Source organism: Daucus carota, chromosome 7 (assembly GCF_001625215.2).
Source record: "Daucus carota subsp. sativus chromosome 7, DH1 v3.0, whole genome shotgun sequence".
Classification (NCBI taxonomy): domain Eukaryota; kingdom Viridiplantae; phylum Streptophyta; class Magnoliopsida; order Apiales; family Apiaceae; genus Daucus; species Daucus carota.
Window position 1 is genome coordinate 37690149 of NC_030387.2, and position 12674 is coordinate 37702822.

Consider the following 12674-nt stretch of genomic DNA (forward strand, 5'->3'; position numbering starts at 1 on the left):
ATCATTAATCCACTCCCCGTTTCACTTTCCTTTTTCAGCACATTTCAAACACTCTCTTTCTAGAGAGAGAAACACTCGCCGCGCTTCTAGAGAGAGAAACACTCGCCGCGCTTCTAGAGAGAGAAACACTCGCCGCGCTTCTAGAGAGAGAAACACTGCAAACTCACCCTAACCTAGCCCCCATGGAAACTATCTCACCTCCACTTCACAAAAAAAGCTACCGCTCCGGCAATGTCGCCGCCGGGAAGACGCCGTACGACGACGTTTTCGCGGCTCGGCCGAAGGTCAAAGTTCCGACTCTCTCTCCTCGCGACGAGGACTACTCCGAGATTTTCGAGGTGTTTCACGCTTCCCGAGGCTCTTCTATTCCTGTGCTTGATCTTCCTGCTGTTGGTGAAGATGAGGATCCTGATGTTTACTTTGATGTTCGGAGCTCAGGGTTTGACTACTCCGAAGTTTTCGGGAGCTCTAACGGTTTCGATTTCGCGCTGTACGAGCAGCTGTTTCAGCAATCCAAAGCTGATAATGATTCGTCTAATGAAGTTTGGTATGCTAACTCTACTAATCTATCTTCTTAATTTTTTAAATATTTTTAATATTTTTTTGATAATTTATTTGTTGCTGAGCTACGATTGCTACTCCATTGTGCTTTCTTATGTTGCCAAAACTTGTAGTAGTTGCAGACCTTTAATAGGTCGTTTTAGGTGTGTGTATGTCAATTTAAATTATTTTTGTGCAGGATGAAATTGAAATCAACCGTTAACTCTACATTGCGGTTTAAATGAGGTTGAGTTTCTAGATTAGTTTCTTTATCAGTTGTAGTATAATGAGCTTAATTTAATGCTATGTACATTTTTTTAGGCCATATGGTTTAGTTTGGCCTATGTTCTTATGTTGCTAATAATGGATAAAAGTCAACCTAAAAAGTAAGAATACGTAAACTGAAGAATTATCTCTATTGATACGGAACTTGTTATGGCAACCAAGGTTTTATATCCAATGAGTGGCCAGGTTTTTTATATAGGTCACACATGTAACAGCTAACAAGACATACATTAAGTTTTCCTGAAGCTTTGTAAAAAATTTGTTGTTGCTCAACTGCAAAAGCTATTACGTTGAGCTTTTAAATGTTGCAAAATTTGTGGTATTTTTTTAACATATTATTATTTTCAGACAAAATAAATTTTTCGCTAAACTTCAATAGGTATCTAACTATTTTACAGGGGTGTGTATGTCGAGTTTTTTTCTGCAGGACGAGACTTGAAATTAACTGTTAACTTTACATCGCGGTTTAAATGAGACCGAGCTTCTAAATTAGTTTCTTTATCAGTTGTAATAATATAATAAACTTATTGTAAGGCTACGTATTGACTTGCATTTTTTGTGTGATTCTGAACTTCTTTAAGAATATGGTTTACTTAGGCAAATTTGGCATGAGTTTTGGCCTAGTTTGGCCTATGTTGTTATGTCTAATAATGGATAAAAGTCTATGTAAAAAGTAGAAGTACATAGACTGAAGAATTATTTCTGTAAACTCACTTACTGCTTATTATAACAACCTAGGTTTTATATCCAGTAAGTTGTCGGCTTATTTGCATAGGGCAGACAAATAACAAGCTATATACATTAACTTCTACTGAACGACGTTACAAAATATTTTTGATTGCCATATACAGGGTTAGTAACAAATTCACCGAATCATTTTATTTGAGTTTTAGTGGTTGGCCATCACATATTTCTTGCCGACCCTGTCGATTTTAAGCTAATCCTAATGGTGGTATTGTCGAAAAAGAGGAAGGCTAACTGTGAATCTCATTCCTTTTTTCTCATCATCAGGACTCCAGCTCAAAGTGAATCTCTCTCAGATGAATCAGATCCTTCTGGTTGCTCTGAAAAGAATCAAAGCTTGTCAAGTGGAGATATACACCAGTCATATGATGATACAAAGCAGTTCAACATATCATATCACAAGGCCAATCCAAAAGGCAAGGATAATATATTAGATGCGATGACACATGTTACTCAGTTAGATGCTATTCCTGGATATAGCTTCATTATCAGTGACACCTCACCGTCGAAACATGTAGAAGTTGAAAGTTTACCCGTGCAGATTGAGAGGAACACAGATTGTGGTGGAGCAGTTACAGAAGGAAAACGACTTAGGAAAACAGTATCACAACCCCCGATCAGTGATATTGGTTTACAAGGTTGTAAAACCGAAGCCAGTGTTTTGGCTCACAATGACAAATCCAGGTCTCCAGGGAAGGCATTTATATCTGTGTCTGATGTAAACCTCAGGACTCGACCTTCTCATTTGCCACCCCCCTCAAGACCACCACCCTTGTTTGCTGACAGAGCCGAGAACTCCAGTAGACTAAATTCGAAATTCAAAGCTTCCAAAAGTTATGTATTTGAAAGGACAAATGCTGGCGATTCACAACCTTATTTTGACGTGGAAATAGATGCAAGTTCGTCAGCTGCAGCATCTGCTGCGGCTGTAAAAGATGCAGTGGAGAGAGCTCAGGAGCAACTAAGTAATGCGAAAGAAATGATGGAGAGGAAGAAGGATGGTCTCGAAAACCGTACAAAGTCACATTTCAAGAAGGATATAGGTCAGAGGGGTGAAAAGAACATCAAATTTGATATGTTGAAAAGTTCTAAAGGTGACATATTTTCTCCTAAATATGCAAGAGAAGGAAGTGAAATTAAAACTTTTGCTGAAGAAAATGAAAAAAAGGCGAGGAACATGATCCATGTTGCCTCAAGTGCAACAGAAGGAAAAGAAGATATACACAGTAAACAGGGGAAAGAACATATGCAGTCTCAAGTACCACATGAAACTGAAGGAACTGTTGCATGGAGAGAAGCAACTCAATTATATGAAGTGGTCGAAGAAAAGAAAATTAGTGAGGCATGTAGATCAGCAGATCATTCAACGTCTAGTGACTCTGGAGTTGGTGAAACAGGTATTGCCACTGCTGTTGAGCTACAAGAATGTCAAATGCAAACAAAAGCAACCTCGGCGGACCATGAATGTCAAGGAAATGTGGAGAAATTTGAAGTGTTCAAGGGTGGCCATGAACAGGTAAAAATTAAAGCAGCCCAAGGATCAATTTGGCAGGAAGAGCATCAGGAGAAATCAAAATTGGCGCAGATGGGTGATGAATGTCAACATATGGACAAGGAAACCAGAGGGGCTTTACAACCTGGAGAAACAAATGACAAAGCAAATGCGGTTGATAAATATGAGAATGATGATATCGGGACACAAGATCAGTTAGAAGAAAATGAGGTGATTTTTATACAGAAAATTGTGGGGGCTAATGAAAGCTATGAAAAGGTAATCGAAATTATGGAAGCTCCTGAACGGAAAGGTAGTGGAATGGAAAGAACTGCATCTTTCGACAGCATTGAAAATACAATAAAATTTAGCGCAGATGTTAAACAAGAGCGAGGAAAATTCAATGAGGCCACAAGGCAGAGTGCCAAAGACAAGCTGGAAAAAGAAGTTTTTGAAAATCATGGAAATGAGAGTAAACATGTGAAGACTTATGAAATGGGACAGAATAAGGAAAAACAAGATGAAGTGGCTGAGTGTAAGGGAAAAACAAATCAATTGGAAGAGGTTTTTGAGCAAGAAGAGAGCAACAATAGACTAGGAGTTGATCTTAAATGGCAAGAATGCAAGAAAGAACAGAACTTTGTCAGTGAAGCAGAAAAGATTGAGAAGGGTTCTAAAATTACTATTGAGCAGTGGCAGAATACAGAAAGAGAAGAGAAGGCTTCTGAAGAAGCGGCAAGTGAGGAGCGGCCAAATGATTTGAGTGAACAAGATGAGACTGAGAAGAGACTCAAAGAGGCCTGGGAGAAGAAAGAAAAATGGAAAAGATCACGCGAGGCTCGTGAAAGTGAGAAGAGGGTAGAATTGTTGTTTAAGGAGGATGAGATAATGGATAGATCAAGTGAAGCCAATGTGTGGATCAAAGAAGGAAAAGGCGAAGGATTTATTGAACACGACATTGTTCAGGAGCAACTTATGAGGGTAGTAAGCGATGGGATACTGAATTTGAACCAAGGAAACTATACTACAATGGAGGAACCCAAGATATTTGATGGTGGAAGCGGGCATATTCACGAGCCTTCTGTGCCCGTGGAAAATGAAAGCTTAGAAATGGAGCACAAAACTCATGAAAGGGAAGTTGAAGTTAATAATGAGCCCCAAGAAGCAAATGTTAACTCTAACCTGGATCAAAATGGCTTGCAATATGAAGGAATTAATGACAAAAATAAAGACGAGCCACTTTGTCAAATTGGCATCACGGATATGTATAATGAAGATGGCATTGATCAAACAACAGGAATACACATTAAGAAAACTAGTGGAACTAATGAAATGGCTTCTGATATTGAGAATGCAAACATTTCAACGCATACACGGAGAGAGGCAAGGAGGAACTTCAAAGGTATCCAACCCGACCAACACGCTTTTAACCAGGCAGAAAATGAGGATAAATTCACGGCACCTCGAGTGGTGAAGAAGTCCGTCGAAAATGAAAGAAAACCGGGTAATGTTCTGCCAGCTAAAAAGTTTACTAGCCAAAATCCAGAAGTAGAAGAGACTAATTTTCAAAAGAAGACTAGATTAGAAGAAAGGGAAAAAGAAAGATTAGAAAAGGAAAGAGATCTGGAAAATGATTTCTTAAGAAAGCTAGAAGAAGAGAAAGAGAGAGAAAGAGAAAGAGAAAAGGATCGCATGGGTGTTGATACAGCTACTCGTGAAGCTCGTGAAAGGGCATTCGCTGATACTAGGGAAAGGGCAGAAAGGGCAGCAGTTGAAAGAGCAACTGCTGAAGTTCGACAAAGAGCACTGGCAGAAGCCCGGGAAAGATTAGAGAAGGCATCTGCAGAGGCTAGGGAGAGGCTAATTGCTGATAAGGCTTCAGATGCCAGGCTCAAGGCTGAGCGTGCTGCAGTAGAAAGAGCAACTGCTGAGGCTCGAGAACGTGCTATTGAAAAAGCAAAGGCTGAGAAGGCTTCTTATGAGTCACGTGACCGAGTAGAGAGACCTGTGACTGACAAATTTTCTGCTTATTCCAGGAATGGTGGATTCAGACAGTGCTCTTCATCCAATGTGAGTTAATTTTATCTCTGTGGTGTACATGCCTGACAGCTTACTAAATATGATTCAAACATGTCAGGATCTTCAGAACCTGCAACATCAGGGGATGGGGCCTTCCCGTGATTTGAAACATTCGCACTCTTCGGTTTCTGGTGGTGGGTGATATATAAACCTCTAATTTTGCTGTTTGGCAGATTTACTTTTGTTAGTGCTACTTTTTAGCAGTTTAACAATATTGAGGTTGCTAGAAATAATGATATGGTTTGCTGATGAAATTTTGCAGGACTTGAAGGTGAATCAGCTCAGAGGTGTAAAGCTCGATTAGAGAGATATCAGAGAACAGCTGAGCGTGCTGTATGTGCTTGTAATTACTAGTTTTTTTTTTCTTTTTGCTTACCTTAAAGTGGCAGCCATAAACTCAAAGTAATTGACGACATATTAGGCAAAAGCTCTGGCGGAGAAGAATATGCGTGATCTTATAGCTCATAGAGAGCAAATAGAGAGAAGTGTAAGTATTTTTTACTTGCATACTTGAGTTTCTGCCGCGTATATATTTCTGACTCTTTCTTTTTCATTCTTTTTGGTCATGCAGAGACTCGCAGAATCCCTGGATGCTGATGTTAAACGATGGTCAAGTGGGAAAGAAGGGAATTTGCGTGCTTTGCTTTCAACATTACAATATGTATGGTCAATTATCCCTGTACTCGTGATTAAATGTGGTTTCCTTCATTAGCTATTCATTCTCCTAACTTAAATTTATAGGAATGAGTGTAAAAATAGTGCTCTGACAATGTCGTAGTGAATCCTAAAATCACTTGGACACTCCCTTCATTCCAAACGTCACTCTTATATTATGATTCTCATAAGTTATATTTTATTATATAATATTACAAGCACTCCTTTCTCTTTCTATTGTATGTTGAACTTTTAGTGGTACAAAGTACTTCTAATAATAATAAAATATCAAATAAGGAATGAGTATATGGAACTTGTTGAAGATGAAACTACCTATCTATATCCTAAATTACCAGGATCTAATTTTCTATATTATCTTTAAGTTATGAGTTGGGATACCTTTGGAGATGCTCTAATTATTCGAGCACATGATTGAGTTGATAAATTATGTGTTTTCTGCTAATAAATATAAATATACTCTGGTAGAAGAACCTTTGTATGACTGCTTATTGTCTTTTGTGTATTAATGGCATCCAATGTGACAACTGTTATTGGCGGGATATTCATATAGATAGACTATTAAGAGGCTGGCAAAAGCGAGACTTAACTTACCAAGTCCTCACAGAGCTACATAGTGCAGTACTTCTCTCCAGGGCCTCCACTCGTTCCTAGGTTCTTGTTGAGGATTTTTACTTTACAAGTCAAACTAAGTGGCATATCACGGTGTATGTAGTATGTTTATAAGTTAATGAATGAGTATAGCACTACATGCTGTTCATAAGGTGTAAGCTTGTTAAATGATAATTCTTGAGAGAAGTAGTGCAGGGCCCAGTGAGCACTTTGCTTGTGATGGTAAATTGACATTCCGCATAGATCACAACTTAGAGGCTGATGTTTAGTATGATATTAAAAGCAAGTTGTTCAGACTATAGTTGATATCAAATAATCCCATGCTACTGTAATAAATGGAATGTTTTGTAGAGTCTGACAATATCAATTTTTTCCTCTTTTCACCATGAAAAGTCTGATTAGTTACAGAATCTTCATGGAAAAGCACTCACTCGCAACCTGTAGAAAACTGGAGTATCTGTTTATGTACTTTCAATTTTACTTTTGAGTCTGAAGGCTAGAGTAATTTTATTTTTTGCTAGTACAGAAAGATGTCAAGTGAAAATAACATAATACAAATTACTCAAGTGAAAGCTTAACATGGAATATCTAGTCATGCTTTCCCATTAAAACAAATATTAACAATTTCTTACTGGCAGATCTTGGGGCCTAATAGCGGCTGGCAGCCCATACCACTAACTGATGTGATAACTGCTGCTGCTGTAAAGAAAGCTTACAGAAAAGCCACTCTTTGTGTTCACCCTGACAAATTACAGCAACGGGGTGCTAGTATACATCAAAAGTACATATGTGAAAAGGTTTTTGATCTTCTCAAGGTACAGATTACTTGTCTTCTGTCCCGTTCTCATGTTTTCATTTGCTATGCTAATATACCAATTTTTTTCAACTACTTGGTTAGTGAGCTAAATTGGTCACTGAAATTTAAGAAATGTTGTTGCTCAACAAATTCCAAAATCGAGCTTGTAGTGGACCTTAACATTCTTTATCTTTCCACACCATCAGTTACATTATCACCTAATAGACAGATTATATATTGCTTCGGTGTCATTTCTTTATTTGGTTTGAGAATATTACTGACTCGTGTCCTTTTGTACTCTGCAGGAAGCATGGAACAAGTTCAACTCAGAGGAGAGATAGACAGGCTTTCATCTGCGTGTACACAGTAGCACTTAAGTTACCCCACATTATGTAATTATGCCGTCAGGTAGCAAATCTTTGTTTCTTATAGGTTGCTTATCTAGTTTCTATGTAAACTTTAAGTTTCCAAGGAACAGGGAACAGGATAGATTAGTAAACGAAAAAGATATCCTCTTTTCTTGAACCTGTTAGTCGGATAATGATCCTCTTAATTTGTTGGACTTTGTTCCAGTGGACATATGGAGAACTTGGTGACTAAAATAGTACAGTAGCTTATTTGCTCTAAGGGCTTCACTGTAGTAACAAGAAAAACTAACTTAACCTATGCTGAATTTTTAACTGAGAGCAGTCTTTTGTTACAAATTATGGGAGTACTAGAAGGATCCTGGCTTAGCTTCTACCAGATACTGTTTACCCTAAGGTATATGCATCACCCAAGTGCGGTGGGTCTATTTATGTTTTGTTCTGGCAACCTAAACTCAAGGCATGGACACAGCCTGAGAATTGAATACCAAGCTGTGGACGGTTGAGTGGCTGGCTGGCCAGAAACGGTAGCGTATCTGAAAGTAAATAAGAATCATTGTTTTTCTATTCCTGCCATATCAGGTACAAGTACTTTTAATGTTTGTGAAATTGAAGTATGTCTTTCTATGTCCGTTTATATGTTACTTGCTCTTTTGAAGGTAGTTCGTCCGGGAACGGATAAACAACTATATAGATATGGAGTCTGATGGTAGTGTGTATTTGCTTATGTAACATGTGTATCTAACAAATGTAGCCTGAACAGAATTAACTGCACAAGTGATGCTTTTTATCTAAGAGCTCGATGTAGATTCAGAAGGCCCTGGTCTGTCGCTACAAAATTTAGCGCCTATATTACAACCTACAACAGAATGTCCACAGAAATCACTTGGCTTCCGAGTTCCAGTCTCTAAAACAGCGTAAAGTAAGCAGCAAACTTGTTCCAATCCCTCCGAACAGTAGCACAAGCCGAATCCACAAATATGAGAAATACGCCTTGACCACAATTGCTTCCCACAACCAAAACCAGTAAATGGAGAATGTGGATCCGACTAGGGCACCCACCATCACTTGGCTAACAGTGTGATCTTGCTGGGATATCCGTAGCCATGACTGCGAGATATGTACAAAGGATGCTTAGCATAAACACTAACTCTTATTTATCAGAAACGTTCTTGACAGAATTAAAGATGTACGTACAAAATATGAACCAAACGCCAAGATGGTTCCAGCAATTGTTGCGACAGATCCATTCATCCCGAGAAACTCCATTACTGCAAGGCAATTGGCAGAAGAGACTGAATGAAGAAGTTATTTCAAACAAGTGATTACACAGGATTTAAGTACAGGAAAAAACATTACCGGAGAGAATGGCCATGAAGACATTGTAGAATATCGACTGAGCATGAGTAGAAGGCATTCCAAAGTCTGATTTTAAGGTCGCCGAAGGCCGCTCTTGTTTTATTATTTTCTTGAGTATGATGGATAGGCCACCATTAAGATTAGCACCCATAGCCAACCACAATGCTTTAGGATCATGCCTTAGTAAGATGACCGTGTAGAAACACCCGATCACAATCCACTTGCTCTGCGCTCCAGCAATAATAAGCTTGTTAGATTCGAGACTCTACTTTCGAGTGGGACATATTCACACAAACACACACAAGATAGGAAAGCAAACAAACCAGAAGATTGAGAGTGGATTCCATTCCACCAGCAGCAAATTTGGGTCGAAATGCAAAGGACTTGTCGACAAAAACATGCTGTCCGAGAGCTTCGATCCCTTCATTGACAGTACTTTTTCGATGATTCATAACGATTTTGTTCCGATCCCCACCGCATTTCTTCAATACCATCAAATTTTTCGAAATAAAAGCCAATTTCCAGGCGGGTAAATTTGAATGCTTGCGAAATCTCAGTTCAGCAAAGAGAGTCCGAACTGAATTAATTTTAGTAAGCGAATGAACCGATGCAAACATCTTCTATTAGTTCAGCCACAAAGCCTCTAGCTATTGGCTTAGGTTTAACAACTAGTACTATTTGTAATGGTGGATAAGCAGAGATGATCTCCCACTGCATTAGTCAACTTCTTATCATGTGGAGTAGTAGATAAAAAACTACATGCAGATTGCATCGTGTCCCTTCATTATCATAATCGCTTAGTCATCCAATAATCCAATAATATTAATTAATGATTATAATGTGAAGAACAGAGAAGCTGTATTGTATATATATATTTTTATTTGGAACAAGCGTGCTTTCCAAAATAATTACAATATGCTTTCATGAGCAAAATTGATACTATATAGGTTGGATTTTAACGTTATGCAAGAAGTCCAATATCTCTCCCAGAATGATAAGCAAGTACATGTCTTTTCTTTCCAAGAACCTGGCATGCGTCAACCATTTCCACATTAAGCCACATGCAAATACTAAATTTTTATTTTTTACAATTAAATAATTCAAGCAATTTGCATTAAGGTCATATGCAATCTGCCATAGGTCATTGTAAAATATTCCGTCCCTTGGATTAAAGTACAAGCCGTCGTGTTATTTTCCCCGTCGCGACAAGCCCCGAATAGAAGACAGAAGCTAGCTGTCCGACTTAATTTTAAAAAAATTATTATCTTTATTTTTCTATTTATAGTTCTTAGTTTATCTTTATTTACTACATATCTCATCTGTACCCTCAGGCCCGACCAATTCTTGTCCAACTCAATTTTTTTAATTTCAAATTTATTGAAAAAATTATAATATAAAAATCAATATCATCTACTCTAACTGTTTATAACTTTGATGAGTCAAAGTTTTGCACAATGAACATGTTTTCTCTCTACGGAAGTGGCGATAACAAAACTTTTCAAAATTCAAATTTCAAAACACAAACGGCAAGGCAGCAATTCCGGCAAAGGCAGCAACGAGATAGTGATGACAGAAAGATTACTGACTTCATCTGGGCGCACACAAAATGGGTCAATAAGGAGACTTTGGAGAAGCTAAACATTGGTGAAAAGGAAGCGATAGGAGAAGCCCTAGAACAAATTCACTGGAGAAGCATTTCAGGGATTTCGGCGCAGAAGTTCCAAGCCAGTAGGCCCAAGGTGGAAAAGGAAGAGGATAGTAACAACAGGACATACAAAGAGGTGTTGAAAAATCAGGGGAATCATAGTGGCGTGGGACAACTTTCAAATCAAGGAAGTGGTGATGAGGCAGAATGGACTAAGGTTGTAAACAGAAAGAAGGTTAATGCGGCGGCAAGGAAAAAAGAGGATCCAGTAACCATCTTCTTGCACAACATACCAGAAGATACTAGTGGTAAGGAAATATGGAGCCTTTTCCAATCCTGTGGAGTGGTAATTGACATTGTATTGCCAAGAAGACGAGATGTAAGGGGGAAAAGATATGGTTTTGTTAAAACCGCTAGTGAGCTTGAAGCAGGGGCAATGATTAACAATGCCAAGATGTGTAAAGGACTAGGGCAAAAGATAGCAATGACAATAAAGAAGGATGTGAGAGATTCGCAGAAACAGGGTATTGGGCAGCCCGAGGCAACTAACCTTAAGAAGGAATTCCGGAATGAAGCAGCGCAGGAGCAATCACATAACTCTAGTTTTAAGAAGGAGTCTCGGAAAGAAGCATCTCAAGAGGATCAAGATTTTGGTAGGAGACTATTTGAGTTCACGGAAATGGATGTTGACCTAGAAGTGGAAAAAGCCCTAAAGGAGTGTAAGATAGGGTATACATGGTTTGCAAACTCTGCGGAAGGTCTTCAGGGGAAGATGAATGACATAGGGCTAAAGCAGTACAGGGTTATATCACTATCTAAAAAGAAGTTCCTCATCAGAAAAGATCAAAAGGATAATTGGAAAGCCCTGGAGGAAACAGACCTGTCAGTTTGGTTTTGCAAAATCAGAAAATTCGAGGAACAGGATTATTTAATATCTCGTGTCACTTGGTTGGAATGTAGGGGCTTGCCAATGCCAGGATGGAAAGAGGAGAATCTAAGGGCTTTCACTAATCAGTTGGGTAGATGGATAAGCTGGACATATCAAAGTGATAATCTTCTGGAGTTCTTTAATCCCTTGATATGTGTAGACACTGAGAGTAATGAGCCTATTATGGAAGAATTGACGGTATTATATAAGGGGAAAAAAATAAAGATAGTTTTTACAGAAGTAACGGAGCATGCATATTTACAAGGCAAAGTATGGCCAATGGAATTTTCTGATAAGGTCCCCTCGCAAGTTCAGGATGAGGAAAGTATTAGCGTTAACAAAAACAAAGAGGAAAAGACTTCTGGAGAAGTTAAGGAGGAAGATAAAGGTGTAGTAACAGAGCCATATGTGATAATTCCAAGTGGAAAAGAGTTGGCTGTTTGCCAGTCAAATAAGAATAAAGATTTAGAGACTCCAATTAAGGTGAGGAAGAGGTCAGCAAATAGAACAAGGGTTTACTCTTCGAGTTCTGAAAGGTGCAATGACAATTTGATAGTACAATCAAACTCTGCAGAATCAGAAGTATGTTTGCCTGCACAGAATACCAGTTCTCAATCCTCATTGTGTATTGATGTTAATACAAAGCTCAGAGTAAAGAGTCGGAGAGGTAGACCAAAAAAATCCAAGCTAATCCCAAAAAATCCTTTTGAGATAGGAGTAAAGTTTAAGAACAGAGCGGGCAAGAAGAAGAGTAGGAAAGGTAATGTAAAATGGAAAAATAGTAATTTGGAAAAGGATGGATGGCAAGTCATTCCGAATAATCTGCAAGGGAATTCAGTTAAAGAGGCTTTGGAGATCTTGAATAGCGCTGAATCCATGGGGCTGGTGGTAAGCAGCAACAGGGAGGTTGTCTTGCAAGCTATAGTTGCAAGATTGGAGAAGGGAGAAGTGTAGCAGTTGTGAGGTTAGAAAGTGCCAAGTTATGTCCAGTTACAGGTAATGTTTCTATATGAATGAAATAAGGTTATTGTCTTGGAATATTAGAGGTGTAAATAATGCCATCTCCATCAGGAATTTTAAAGAAATAGTTAGTAAATATAGAGTGGATATTGCATGTATTCAAGAGTCAAAGTGTTGTAGCATGGGAGGGGTTCAAA

General features: G+C 38.5%; 2 protein-coding genes across 3 annotated transcripts; one reads left to right on the forward strand and one right to left on the reverse strand.

Moving 5' to 3' along the window:
- Positions 1-7847, forward strand: LOC108195963 (auxilin-like protein 1). Of its 2 annotated transcripts, none has more exons than XM_017363001.2 (8): positions 1-547; positions 1837-5131; positions 5208-5274; positions 5403-5473; positions 5562-5627; positions 5712-5801; positions 7063-7239; positions 7526-7847. In XM_017363001.2, the coding sequence occupies exons 1-8, from the start codon at positions 183-185 to the stop codon at positions 7559-7561; spliced, it is 4167 nt and encodes a 1388-aa protein (XP_017218490.1). In that variant the 5' UTR covers positions 1-182; the 3' UTR covers positions 7562-7847. The 2 variants fall into 2 exon arrangements, with proteins under 2 accessions (XP_017218490.1, XP_017218489.1); XM_017363000.2 differs by having other exon boundaries at positions 2-547; positions 5199-5274.
- A 264-nt stretch (positions 7848-8111) lies between these two features.
- On the reverse strand, positions 8112-9679 carry LOC108195964 (lipid phosphate phosphatase epsilon 1, chloroplastic). The gene is made up of 4 exons (XM_064082215.1): positions 9268-9679; positions 8945-9170; positions 8783-8856; positions 8112-8695 (listed from the first exon to the last, which is right to left on the reverse strand). The coding sequence occupies exons 1-4, from the start codon at positions 9559-9561 to the stop codon at positions 8468-8470; spliced, it is 822 nt and encodes a 273-aa protein (XP_063938285.1). The 5' UTR covers positions 9562-9679; the 3' UTR covers positions 8112-8467.
- Between the last annotated feature and the right edge of the window lie 2995 nt (positions 9680-12674).